The 13,601-nt window shown below is 48.3% G+C and overlaps 1 protein-coding gene across 3 annotated transcripts in view; it reads right to left on the minus strand.

The window, feature by feature from the left end:
- Positions 1-6,397, minus strand: part of ST8SIA5 (ST8 alpha-N-acetyl-neuraminide alpha-2,8-sialyltransferase 5) — a 62,409-nt gene extending 56,012 nt beyond the window's left edge. For 2 of the 3 annotated variants that reach the window (XM_027118854.1, XM_027118853.1), the window contains exon 1: positions 5,955-6,132. In XM_027118854.1, coding sequence (XP_026974655.1) covers positions 5,955-6,085 — 131 coding nt within the window. In that variant the 5' untranslated portion in view covers positions 6,086-6,132. Of the gene's footprint in view, positions 1-5,954 lie in introns of all 3 variants that reach the window. The other variant, XM_027118855.1, reaches the window with a different exon arrangement.
- Positions 6,398-13,601: the final 7,204 nt, after the last annotated feature.

Here is a 13,601-nt window from a genome sequence, read left to right on the forward strand (position 1 = left end):
TGCAAACGAAGCAACGGACAAAGGATTAATCTCCAAAATATAAAAACAGCTCATGCAGCTCAATATCAAAAAAAAAAAAAAACCAATCCCATAATGGGCGGAAGATCTAAATAGACATTTCTCCAAAGAAGACATACAGATGGCCAAGAAACACATGAAAAGATGGTCAACATCACTAATTATTAGCGAAATGCAAATCAAAACTGCAATGAGGTATCACCTCACAGCAGTCAGAATGGCCATCATCAAAAAATCTACAAACAATAAATGCTGGAGAGGGTGTGGAGAAAAGGGAACCCTGTTATACTGTTGGTGGAAATGTAAATTGGTGCAGCCACTATGGAAAACAGTATGGAGGTTCCTTAAAAAACAAAAAATAGAACTACCATATGACCCAGCAGTCCCACTACTGGACATATACCATATTCAAAAAGACAAATGCACCCTAATGTTCATAGCAGCACTATTTACAATAGCCAGGACATGGAAGCAACCTAAATGTCCATCAACAGAGGAATGGATAAAGAAGATGAGGTACATATATATAATGGAATATTACTCAGCCATAAAAAGAAACAAAATTGAGTTATTTGTAGTGAGGTGGATGGACCTAGAGACTGTCATACAGAGTGAAGTATGTCAGAAAGAGAAAAATAAATATCACATATTAACACATATGTGGAATCTAGAAAAATGGTATAGATGATCTTGTTTGCAAAACGGAAATAGAGACATAGACATAGAGAAAAAAATGTATGAACAGCAAGAGGGGAAAGGGAGGGATGAATTCAGAGATTGGGATTGACATATATACACTATTGATAGTATGTATAAAATAGATAACTAATGAGAACCTACTGTATAGCTCAGGGAACTCTACTCAGTGCTGTGTGGTGACCTAAATGGGAAGGAAATCCAAAATAAGGGGATATATATATACATATAGCTGATTCACTCTGCTGTACAGTAGAAACTAACACAGCATTGTAGAGCAACTATACTCCAATAAAAATTAATTTTTTATAAAATGGTATGAGGATTGTAATGAAAGGGAAAAAAAGTCTACAAAGAAATCCCAGAAGACTCTACAGATAAATTATTATCATTATGTGTTGATTATTATTATCATCAAGCTTGCTGATTATAAAATCAATATACAAAAAAATAAAATTTATTTTTTATACTAGCTACAAATGGTTAGAAAATATAATTTTTTAAAGATTTTTTTTTACAGTAGCAGTAAAAACTATGTAGCTAGAGATAAATCTAACAAAAAATGTTCAAATTCTTTATGGAGAATTATAAAGCTCCACTGAGAGACAGTGGAGGAGGGCATTCAAGGCCCATGCCTGTCTAGTCGTCCTCTGAGATTAAGTTTAAAAGGCAGGTTGCGACCAGATCACACAATGTCCTTTCTTCCTTAAAAAAAACAAAAAAACATAAAAACAAAAACATTGCCCTTTCCTTACCTCTCTGTTAAAGTATGAGTAACTGAAGTCCTTAACACTCCAGGGATATGAGTTTATGTGAAGGTTTTAGCACTAACAAAGGGAATTTGGAGCAGTGGAGGGCTCAAGGGGAGAGTTTCCTTTTTGTACGGTAGAAACTAACACACTTTGTAAAACAACTATACCACAATTTAAAAGAAAAAAAAAAGAATTTCCTTTTTAAGGCTGAATTTATGTTTTAAATGAAGTGGAACAGAATTTTTTAATGAAGTAGAATAGAAAATACTAAAGTGAATTTCTCATAATAAAGCCAAATATTCTTTCACAAAATGCTTGTTTCAGATGCATGTATATGTGAGTGTGTCCTGGATCCCTGGGTATAACATATTTCTTAACTGTGGATAACAATCCTAAAAGTTGGAAAAATGCTGATTTTGATGCTTGGCGACTCCAAGATCTCCACTGTTAGTCTGGCTCTTGTCCACCCACAGTTCCCGAGCTCCTTTCCAATGAGCTACTGGAGAGTTCCAAGTGGATTGCCTTGCAAGATCTGAGCAGATCTAGACTCGAACTCGTTACCCTCTTTGCTCCAGACAAGCTCCTTCTCACATATTTCCCACTTAGTTCTGCATAGCCCGGCCCTGCCTGCCTCACCCTGCCCCACCCTGCCCCCCAGCTATATAGGAGGTATGAAGAATTACTCAAGTCTCCCCTGCACTTTTCTACTGTTGTTCAACCTGGGTACCTTCCACCATCCTTCCACATTCCTGTGTTTTTATGGGTCATTCCCCTTTCCTTAAGACTTCCTTCAAATGTCTCCCTGCACCTTGAAGACACCCTGATTCACTATGGCTCCCTCCACATCCTTAGAGTTCCTTGTCCACAACTCCGGTGTGGCTCGTGTATGTGTTATGTGTCCTTCTGTCTTCCCCATAGACTGTGAGCTCCCGAGAACCCTGGGCTGTGTCTGTCTTGCACACCATTGTGGTGTTCAGCGTGTAGGAAATCTTCGTTAAGGATTTGTTCAATCAAGAGCAGATGTGGAGCCAGGAAGCACCAAGGGCAAACTTCACAGCTCTGTTTCTTGCCTTTCCCTCCTAATCCACATACAGTGCACCTTCTCCTGTAGAGACCCTGAGCCCACTAAGCCACCTGCGCTGCCACCTTCCTCCTCTCCTCCTCCCTCCCCCTCCGCTCCCTTTCCCAGCAGTGTCCCCTGTACAGCACAGGGAGAAGCCAGGGGCCCAAAAAAAGAATGCAGACTGACTCACACCCCCACTTCCTTCGGGTGTAATCTGTCCCTGATTCTCACCGGAACAGCTGGCCCTCTTTGTGCCCCTGAGCTCTTTGTGTCACATCAAACAATGAAGGCTCTGCCGAAGGCATCCACACAGCTCAGTACAGAAGCAAAGAATGGACAAATGAATCCCTGGCTCCAAAGTAGATCTGCCCCCAGCACCACGTTCTCCTCACTTCTGGCCAGGCTGTGACAACAGCCTCCCCTTCTCTCCCTTTCTCTACCCCTTCCTTAAAAGGCTTTGATCACATCCCTACTCTACTCAAGGACCACATGTGGCTCCCTATGGCCTAATGAACCAAATTCCAGCTGTCCTTCCCAATCCGCAAAGCACTTCACTGAAGCCGCTGACCCAATATTACGTCTGTCCCCTCCTTCCCTACACTCCCCCGTACGCCAGTGGGATCCACGTCTTCACTGTGTCCCTGTGATCACTACCTCTGCCCGTGTGCACGCACACACCACTTTCAATCATTACCCAATATTTTGAGAACCTACTATGTGCCAGGCACCATATTTGGCGCTCAGGGTACAGCTGGGGACAAAACAGACTGAACCTCTACCTCATGGAATTTTCATCTAGAGTAGGGTTTCTCCCCCTCAGCACTGCTGACATTTGGGGCTGGGTAAGTCTTTTGTCGTGGACAGGCCATGCATTGCAGCATCTTTAGCCCTGTCCCTGGCCTCAGCCTGCGAGATGCCAGATGCTCTCCTCTCCCCATTGTGACAAGCAAAAGTGTCTCCAGGCATTGCCTGGGGAACAACACTGCCCTCTATTGAGAACCACGGGCCTAGAGCAGCAGAGAGGACTTTTTACAAATCATCTGAGGAGCTTGTTAAAAAAGCAGGTTACTGGATGCCACCCGCAGAGAGGGGCCCAGGAATCTGCATGTCAATGGCCATGCAGGTGACTCTGATGCAGGCTGTTCCAGGACATCTGCTGGAGGAACACTCAAGTGTTTCTACACAGGAGACAGACCAATAATCCCATCAAGTTGATTCATTACAGTGATGAGATGTGTAGGAAACAAGATAGGGGAGCAGGTGTTATTCGTGCTCCGATGTGGCAGCCGCAACCTGGTTCAGGGTCAGGACAGCCCCGGGAGCAGCTAACCAGAGGTTAAGCCAAGTGTGACAGCACAGGTAGGTCAACCTGGGAGAGGTGCGAGGAGGCGGTGCCACATCTCCGCACCTTTGCTCCTGCCCCCTTCGGTTCCTGATGTGCACTTCTGCTCACCTGCCCAAAGCTTCTCCTTCCTTCACGGGCCCACTCAGGTCAAGCCTTCTCCGGGCAGCCTTCCCTAACAGCTCCAGCCCAGTGGTGTCTCCCACCTTAAACATTTCAACACTCATTCCTATCTCATTTGTGGCCATTGTGTTTCCCCAAGGAGACATCAAGCCCCCTGAACACCAGGACCACATCATCTTCTTTAAAGACCCCATGGTGCCCTTCCAGGATTGAATGCATGCAACTTTTGCTTACTTGATTGGATTCATTCAGTCCCTGGAGTGAGGCCTGTGAGGCGGCCTCTGAGACTGAGGGGCTCAGGGTCTCTGTGTGAGAGGATGGGATGCAACTGGTATGCCCGCTGAGCTCCGGGCAGCTGGTACATCCACCCAAGATCAGGGAGGGCCTGCCGGGGCAAGCACTTAGAAGCTGAGCTGTCATTTGCCGTGGGCACGGATATTCTCCCGCTGTTGACGAGACGGCAACGATCCCGGCAGCCCCGGCAGCTCTGGGTAGGTGCCAGCAGGGGGTAGGTACCCACAGCCATCCTGCTGAGGAGCAAGCAGGCCATTTGGGGCCCAGCAGGGTCATCTCTGGGGGGCAGCAGGCCCAATGGGCTCCGGCAAGCCGGGAGACTCTCTGAAAACGTCCTTTAAAGATACCAGCACCAGGCAGAGCTCGCCAGCTGCCCTCAACCAGAGAAAAATGCTCTCTGGGAAGGTCAGGAGCAGCGGCTGGTTGGAAACAAATGTCCTGGCCAAGGGGCCTCATCCTACCCAGCTCTGTGACATGGAGCGGAAAATGGCCTAACTGCTTGGCTTTCCTACTGTGAGCCAAGGCCCGGCAGCAATGTCACTCCCCCATCCCTGAGTGCCGCCCAGACCAGGGGCACAAATGACTGCTGTGGAATCCAAAGGATGAAAAGAGAACAACTGTTTTATTATTTAGAAGTTTAGAGGAGACGGGATGTTTATATAGCTAGCCAGGCATTTTGTTTTCTATCAGCCTCGCTGGGGAGGGGCAGCGAGAGTAGGAAGACAACTGACAGCAAAGGAAAAACCTCCAGCAGAAAAGAGAGGTGGGTTCTTTCCAAAAGAGGCTCTGAAATGGGAGGATCCTGGGGCAGCCCTCTCCCCAAGCCCTGGAACCAGGCAGAGTAACCCGAAGCTGTTCCCCTGCCAGCAGGGCAGGCAGACGAAAACGGTTGGCATTTCCATATATTTTCCGCACACACAGGGACTGAGGCTGGGCCTGAGTTTCTGAGTGACACCTCCTACTCCTCTGTCTCTTAATGGAGTTTGCCCGTGGATGAGGTGGGGTGGCAGGAGAGCCCAGGAGGGGAGGGTTAACTTCTGCTGCAGCTCTGACCTTCTGCGTAAGGATGAGAAAGAACCATCTGTTTCAGAGGGATCAGGTTGTGAGTTTCACAGATCCAGTGGTTACTGGTTTATAAGGATTCACTATCTCTGTCGCATCGTCCTAGCCCATTATCCCCCCAACCTAACCCGGCACTCCTGCGGGGAACAATATGCTTTTGCCCCTAAGGGCCCCCACCAAAGTTCAGGACTCGAGTGGTAAGCCTATCCGATTTTGAGCCCTCCACACCCGGCAGCCTCCCCTCCAACCAAATGGCCATGGCGCTGTAGATTTGGGGACATCGATCTGACCCCTGCGGCCGCTCAGGGCATTCATATGGATTTATCGTCAGCTTGGCCGCTCCGAACTCCAACCTGTCCCCCATTTTTCACAACAGAACGAAGTTGTTGGGCGCCTCCGGCCAGCGCTGGGCAGGCGTTCTCCTCTAGCTGGGAGTAGAGATGCGCTTCGGGCGCGGTGACCCGAACCTAACGCGGCGGTGCTCGAGGCTAAATTCAGACCCACGGTCGCTCACCCCGGGGACGCCGAGGCGGATGCTGCGGCCGCCACCTGGGGACTCACCCGCGGGCTCCGCGCACCCCGACCCGCGCTCGGACTTTCTTACCTCTTGATGTAGTTCCTGCCATACAAGATCTGTTGCAGCAAGGTCACCAAGCCGAAGGCGCAGATGAAGATGAAGAGCAAAGTTCGGTTCCCCAACAAATCCCGGTTCGCCGAGGGGTCCGCGTAGCGCATCCTGGCGGCCGCTCGCGCACGGCGGGTCGCGGCGTGCGCCAGGCGCCTGGGGGCCCCCGCAATCACGCGCGGGGCTGCGGGGCCCCTGGGGGCGCGCGGCCCACCAGGCGCCTCTCCACGCGGTCAGGAGGGTGGAGGACTTCTCCGGGCAAAGTTTCCGGCTGGCGAAGACGGAGCAGGGGCATCCGAGCATCGCCCGCGGCGGGGCGGCTGGCAGAACAGGGCAGGCCTCTGGGAACTCGACAGCGGCCCCGGGCCTTCCCTCCGGACGCCTTTCCCTCTCGGCGTCCGCGCCCGGCAGCCTCCGATTTCCCTGCGGAGCGGCGACGCCAGGTGCCCTGAGCGCGGGCGGCCCCTCCCGCCGAGGTGGCGGCCAATGGGGAGCGGGGCACGGGCAAGGTCCGCCTGTGCGCCCGAGAGCGCCGCACACCGCCCCCTCCGGCCGGGCTCCGGATCGGCCTTCGAGCGCAGTGCCCGGCCCTGGCGGGCCAAGTCCGATCTCCGGGCCCGCAGCGAGGGAGCGCGAAGGTCGGCCTTCAGTTCTGCAGATGGGAGGTAGGGGACAAAACACCCGGACAGTCTGGGTGAAGACAGGCGGGCGATGGAAAGGGGAAGGGGTGGAGCGGAAAATGCCGGGTTTGAATCGTGGAATTTAAAAAGGAGGCAGGAAGGGAAACCGCGGCTGCGGAGCTGGGCTGGCTGGAGGGGAGCGTTTGCATGCGGCGCGCAAGGCACCGAGTCACCGCCGCGGCCGAGTCCTCGCGCTCTCGGGGAGATTTCTCCGGAGAAAGCGGAGCAAGGTCAGCCGGGTAGCCCTTCAAGGACGGAGCGCGCGGCTCCTGCATGCTGATGGCCTGCGGGATCGCCCGCCCGCGTCCCGGGAGCCCCACTCCAGCATGGAGGAGATTCAGGGGCTCTCCGCCAGGGCCACAGGCCTCCTCGCATTCCCCAGCCGCAGCTCCCGCCTGTTCGTCAAAGACCTCATTGTCACCGAGACACTGGGACCTTGTCTCATCCTTGGAACCACTCGTAAATCTTAGGTCAGGCAGTTGGCCGCCTTCGGGAGCCACTGTCCCCCAAAGCTTTAGTAAGTCACTGTCTAGAAAGGTCTGTGCTTCAAGAGTGCACACCGGGGAAAAATAAACAAATGCAATGCCAAAGCCGTACCGCATCAGAAATCCTAATCTCGAACTGTGCTCCCCGCTCCTCCCCTCACCCCGCACCCCACCCCGCACGCCCAGCCACAGCCCTGGCAGCCTGGCACTGCGAGTCTCCACCGCCTGGGAGTCACGTGCCCCCGGCGGTCACCACGTAGCCCTCACTGGATGATTCTAGGGCGCCCCTTTCCAGGGCCCTCCAGCCAGTCGGGGAGGTTCTAGAGTCAGGTCGGGGCTTCAGCTTGGAACTTGACTGGAACTCGAATCTCTCAGCGAGAAAAAGAACTTTGACGGTGAAGTACCCAGACTCCAATATTCTGGTCTCGGCATTTAATAGTTCGCTCTTTGAACTGAAAAGACCAAAGAACACATGGTTAAATCTCATGATTAGGGTTCCACCAATGTCTTGGAATTCATGCTAATTTACAAGGTGAAAGTGGACCCTGTGCCATCTATGTATCAAATGCGTATTGTCCATGAGGTTGCCAGTAGGCGTTTTAGCCAACGAAAGAAATAATACATAAACATTTAGATGGTCCATTATTATTATAATCCCCACATTTGATTGGTGTCTTGCACATCAAAATGCTTGCTTTTGCATGTACTAATGAGTTAGCACCTCCTAGGCTCCAGCTAACCCAGTCTACAGTCAATAGGGTCAAAGCTCAAAGACTGGAATCGGAGAGGTAGCTCTTCCTCCCACACCCACAGGCAGGGTTGGCTTCCAGGGAGTGGGACCAGTGCCGTAACCGCACCCTCAGCCTTGCCTTAACGTTCCACTCTTACTGTCTTCACATTCTCAATTTTTGAACAAGGAGGCCCAGTACTTCACTTTGCAATGGGCCACATAAATTATGTAGTAGGTCCAGCACGCAGGCTCAAGTTAACAGAGTCCTAGCTCTTCACTTAGTTGGCCCTTGCCCGCAGTGTGCATAAGGTATATCACCATCACGCCAGGCAAGGCACTCTCTGGTCTCCTTTCCTTTCCTGCTTATTCTCCACTCACGTCAGGTACCGACACTTATAGCTGTCTCTGGATGCACGCTTCCCTGGAAAAACCAAACGACTCTATTTTAAAGTAATAAATCCAAATTATTCTAAAAATGTACAGCTTGCTGAGTTTTCACAAGTTAAATACACCATGTAATTGGCGCACACAGATCAAGAAACAAAAACGTTATCAGTCCCCCAGAATCTCCTCCTGCAGCTTTCTAGTTACTACACACTCAAGAATAACCACCATTTGACTTCTAACACCAAACATCAGTGTTTCCTTTTCTTGCATTTTATGGAAGATGGAAATGGAATCATACATTGTATGTTCTTTCATGTCTGACTGCCTTTGCCCACTATTGACTGTGAGATTCATCCCTGTTGTGTGGTAGGCAGAATTCTAAGATGGCCCCCAAGATTCCTCATCCTCTCTTGTACTCACAGCCTCTCCCAGTTATTCAACTGAACATTAATCTAGGTGCTGCTGTAAAGGCATTTTGCAGATGTAATTAAGACCCAAATCAGTTGGCTTTAAGGTATGGAGATTGTTCTCAGTGGGCCTGATCACATGAGCCCTGAAAAAGGATGGGGCTTTTTCCGGTGAAAGGGAAATGAAGTGTGAGAGGAATTGACACAAGGGAAATTCCTCATTGCTGGTATTGAAGATCGAGGGGTCCACATGGATACAGACGGTCTCTAAGAGCTGACATTGGCTCCTGGTGACAGGCAGCAAGGAAATAGGGACCTCAGTCCTCCAGTCACAAAAAAAGGCCCGAATTCTGCCAACAACCCAAATGAACGTGGAAGAGGATCCTGAGCTTCAGCACCTAACACCTTAACTTCAGCCTGTGAGGCCCTCAGCAGAAAACCCAGCTACACCGGGCCCAGATTTAAGATGAGCACAACTGTGAGCTGGTAAGTGTGTGTTGATTTCAGCTGCTAGGTTTGTGGTAATTTGTTTCACAGCAACAGAAAACTAATGCCTTGTGTGTTAGAGTTCAGTTTATAGTATGCCATTGTTGGACTGTAGTACAACTTGTTTATCCATTCTCCTGTTGACGGACATCTGCGTAGTTGCAGCCATGAACATTCCAGCGCACGTCTTTTGGTGAATATATGCGTGCGTATCCGTTGGCTATCAGGATTTAGAAGTGAAATTGCTGGGGCATGGAGTACTTATGCTTAGCTTTAGTGCCTACTGCTGAACAGTTTCCAAAGGGATAAGTTATTTTTTCATAGGTAATTTATTCAGACTTGCCGTGACCTAATAAGGAACTGGTCCCATCCTAGCTGATACTAACTAGCTAATCTAATAGCAAAAAGCCCACCAAGCCAAGAGCCAAAATAGTCAAGAGAAAATAACAGCTTTAGACCCTGGATACCGTCTCTCCTCAATGGCCTGGTCACCTGCATGAATCAGCAGTGAAGAATATTGATGCTGGCATTAGCCATAGATAGAATCTCGTGGCAGTAGAGTGGGCCCTCCACATCCACAGGTTCCACATCCTCAGATTCAACCCACCAGGGATGAAAATATTTGGAAAAAATTCCAAACTCCAGAAAGTTCCAAAAAGCAAAATTTGAATTTGCTGTGTACCAGCAATTATTTACATAGCATTTAAACTGTATTTACAACTATTTACATTGTAGTAGGTAATATAAGCAGTCTAGAGATGTGCATAGGTTTTATGCAAATACTATGCTATTTTATGTAAGGGACTTGAGCACTGGTGGATTTTGGTGTCCACTGGGGCCCTGGAACTTATATATGGGAGGTATTTGGATTGCTTGATACTCTGCAGAGCAATAGTCTGGACTAGCAATAGTCCAGATCTCTGCTGACACTGCTCTTCTGATCCTAATGGCATTTTAAACCTGTCTCCACAGGAAGTCAAAGAAGTGTCTTTCACATACACACAATTGCAAGCATCTATGATGGAGTCAGAGACTGAAGATCTTGAAACATAGAGGTCTGCAGTCCCTGTTGTTTCTATTAATGGAAACATGGTTCTATTTTAAGCCAAACTGATATTCTGATTGTAGAATTGCAGCAAGTACTCAGAAGGCCTTGCAAACAAAAGAGTAAACACATGGAGAACTGGTCCCTCTGCCAGATTCAGCGAACACCATTTTTATATCCTAATTGCCGGGAATGGGGACAGCTGCATCATTGTTTAAAACACACACTCATGCACAATTAAGCCAAGAATAAATGTCAACACTGGCACAATCTGCTAAATAACTGATAACTGATGAGCATTACTCATGCTGTGAGCATTGTCTCCAATAGAAAATGGAAAGATTCCTATTTTGAAAAGATCTTAGAGGTTTCTACTGGTTTAAGAAAGCTGGGTTTACCGAGGGGGAAAGGGGGGTGGTGGGATGAATTGGGAGATGGGGATTGACATATATATACTATTGATACTATGTATAAAATAGATACTAATGAGAACCTACTGTATAGCTCAGGGAACTCTACTCCGTGCTCTGCGGTGACCTAAATGAGAAGGGAATCCAAAAAAGGGGGGATATATGTATATGTATAGCTGATTCACTTTTCTGTACAGTAGAAACTAACACAGCATTGTAAAGCAACTATACTCCAATAAAAAGAATTTTTAAAATACATCCACTATAAAATTTTTTAAAATACATCCACTATAAAAAAAATTTTTTTTAATTTTTAAAAATACATCCACTATATCCCTTATCAGATATATAATTTGCAAAACTTTTCTCCTGTTGTATGGGTTGTCTTTTTACTTCCTTGATTTTTTTCCTTTAAAACAAAAGGTTTTTAATTTTGATGAAAAAAAAAGAAAAAGAAAGCTGGGTTTTATAACAAACGGCACAACTGCAGCCTGCCAGATTATGTAAGTGGCATTCCACCCATGTGTTCAAGGAGTTTGTGATAAGAACATGCCGTTCTTGTGCATCTTTATATTTGTAGGAACAAGGCAGATTTCTGGTTTGGGGACACTTTTTCTGGGATGAGGGTGTCTTGTGGCCACTGACTAGAAATGCCCAGGGCTGGCCTCGTAATCCAGAGAGCCAGGGTTTGCCACTTGCATGGGCAGCTTCAGACACTGGACTCTGTGCCATCAGTCTTGTTTTCAATAAATTATTATTATAAAAAAAATTATTATTATAGACTGTAACTATAACTTAAACTCCTTGTTCAGTTCCCTTATGAAGAGAACTGAACATGTTCATGTCCCTTGAACACGGATATGAAGTCACCATTGGCCTTCACATCTCCAACCTGAGAAACATTCTTCTTCTGTCTCAGCACCACCTCCCAGGTGACAACTGAAAGAAAAATGCACAACATAAAGTTGTGGGTTAAGTTTTATTTGGGGGCCTTACTGAGGACTATAGCCCAGACAGCTCTGAGGAACTATGCCAAAGAGGTAAGGGAGGAGGCAGGATACATGAATTTTCTTTTGCTGGAAAAAACATGTAGTCAAATATCAAAAGATGACTGCTAATCACAAAGAACAGACATCTCAAGTTAATGATTTTAGTGCTTTTCTATGTATGGGAAGGTGCGAGAATCTGGTATCACTTGAAAATTTTCTTTAGGTATGCATCTTAACTATCTAGGGGCCAGTATATCCAAAGCACAGAATGCTTCCTGTTTTTCTCCATCCTGAATTTTCTTCAGGGCTCAGTGTCAGTGGGTGACTGCAGTGGCTAATGGCTTTATCCTTGTAGAACCGGAAAGGCGGGCAACACTTTTTGTTTACACAGGTATTTCTCTCCTGCACTTGCCCCAGTTTACCCAGTTTGCTTCAAAAGGTAGAGACGTTATTATTATTCCGTAATAGTTTATGCATCCAGGGCACTGCAGTGCAGAGACATTCATTGCTACTTCAGGCATGTCATATTCCCACAGATAGAAACAGCTTCACGGTTTATAATAAGGTCACTCAGAACACTTTTAGAGGGAATTCCCTGGCGGTCCAATGGTTAGAACTCCGCACTTTCACTGCCGAGGGCGCGGGTTCAATCCCTGCTCAGGGAACTAAGATCCCACAAGCCGTGCAGCGCAGCCAAAAAACGAACACAACTTAGATGACATGGTGGCCAAAAAGGGACCTGGTATCTCCTTTGCTCACCTTAAAGGCAGAGTCCTGGGGTAGAAACATTGGGATCAGGTCCTGTCCTTTGAGGAAGAGCACTGACAAATTCAGCTGAATGTTTTTCATTACAACCCAGGGCTGGCCCCGAGTCACATTTTGCTGCTGGTCTGTATAATGCCAGAATTTCAAACAATGCCTATCAATGTAGCTGCCTAGAAATGGTTAATGTTCCTTAGGTACCTGAGAAATGGAAAGGGATGACTGCTCCCCTGAGATCATCCATTTCTAAGGCACCAGGAGAGGTTCCCAGCCCTAACGCCATGGCCACAGCAGAGCACGTGTCATTTACCCGCCATCCTGGGGCCTAAAAGCTCCAGATGTTCGGTAGCCATGATGGAGGTGCTCCCATGTTCTTGGTATTGTATGACATGCCAGGGAAACGAGATCAGTAAGTCATAGTCTACGCCCTTAAAGGAGCTCACAGCACAGTGAGGCCAGACACACAGCGCCCTAGAGCAGGATAAATGTGACTGTAAACCCAAATCGGGGTGTCAGGGGTGGAGAGGTGGGCAGGGGCCGAATGGCAAGGAAGATGTCCAGCGGAGGTGGTGTTTGACATGAATTGAGACAGGTAAGGAGGTTGGCCAGGTAGAGCACTGGGACGAGGCATGCTGGGCAGAGGAGCCATGTGGTCAGCAGCAGACGTGGCACAACCGGCTCAGTGTGGCTGGAGATGAGGCTGGGAGGTGGCAGGAGCCAGAGCACAGGGAGCTGGGACTTATCCATGGAACTATTGCAAGATTTTTATTTTTTATTTGTTTGTTTATTTATTTATTTATTTATTTTTGTGGTACACGGGCCTCTCACTGCTGTGGCCTCTCCCATTGCGGAGCACAGGCTCCGGACGTGCAGGCTCAGTGGCCATGGCTCACGGGTCTAGCCGCTCTGTGGCATGTGGGATGTTCCCGGACTGGGGCATGAACCCGTGTCCCCTGCATCGGCAGGCGGACTCTCAACCACTGTGCCACCAGGGAAGCCCATATTGCAAGATTTTAAGTAGGGGAATGATATGCTCAGATTTGCATTTTAGATAAATCAATCTGCAGGGTGGTGGAGAACAGTGTGAGGGAGAAATGCCTGCAAAGACACGGATGTGACAGACCCCTCCCCACTGCTGCAGCGCCCCACACCCCATTGGCAGGTGGCCCCACCATGGATTTCTCATTACGGTACCAACTTGAGAAGGCATTCTCTGCCCCTTCCAGGGGAGCAGGCAAGGAATAG

This window comes from Aethalodelphis obliquidens, unplaced genomic scaffold, assembly GCF_003676395.1.
Source record: "Aethalodelphis obliquidens isolate GAN/ISIS:26980383/991018 unplaced genomic scaffold, ASM367639v1 scaffold19, whole genome shotgun sequence".
Lineage (NCBI taxonomy): Eukaryota > Metazoa > Chordata > Mammalia > Artiodactyla > Delphinidae > Aethalodelphis > Aethalodelphis obliquidens.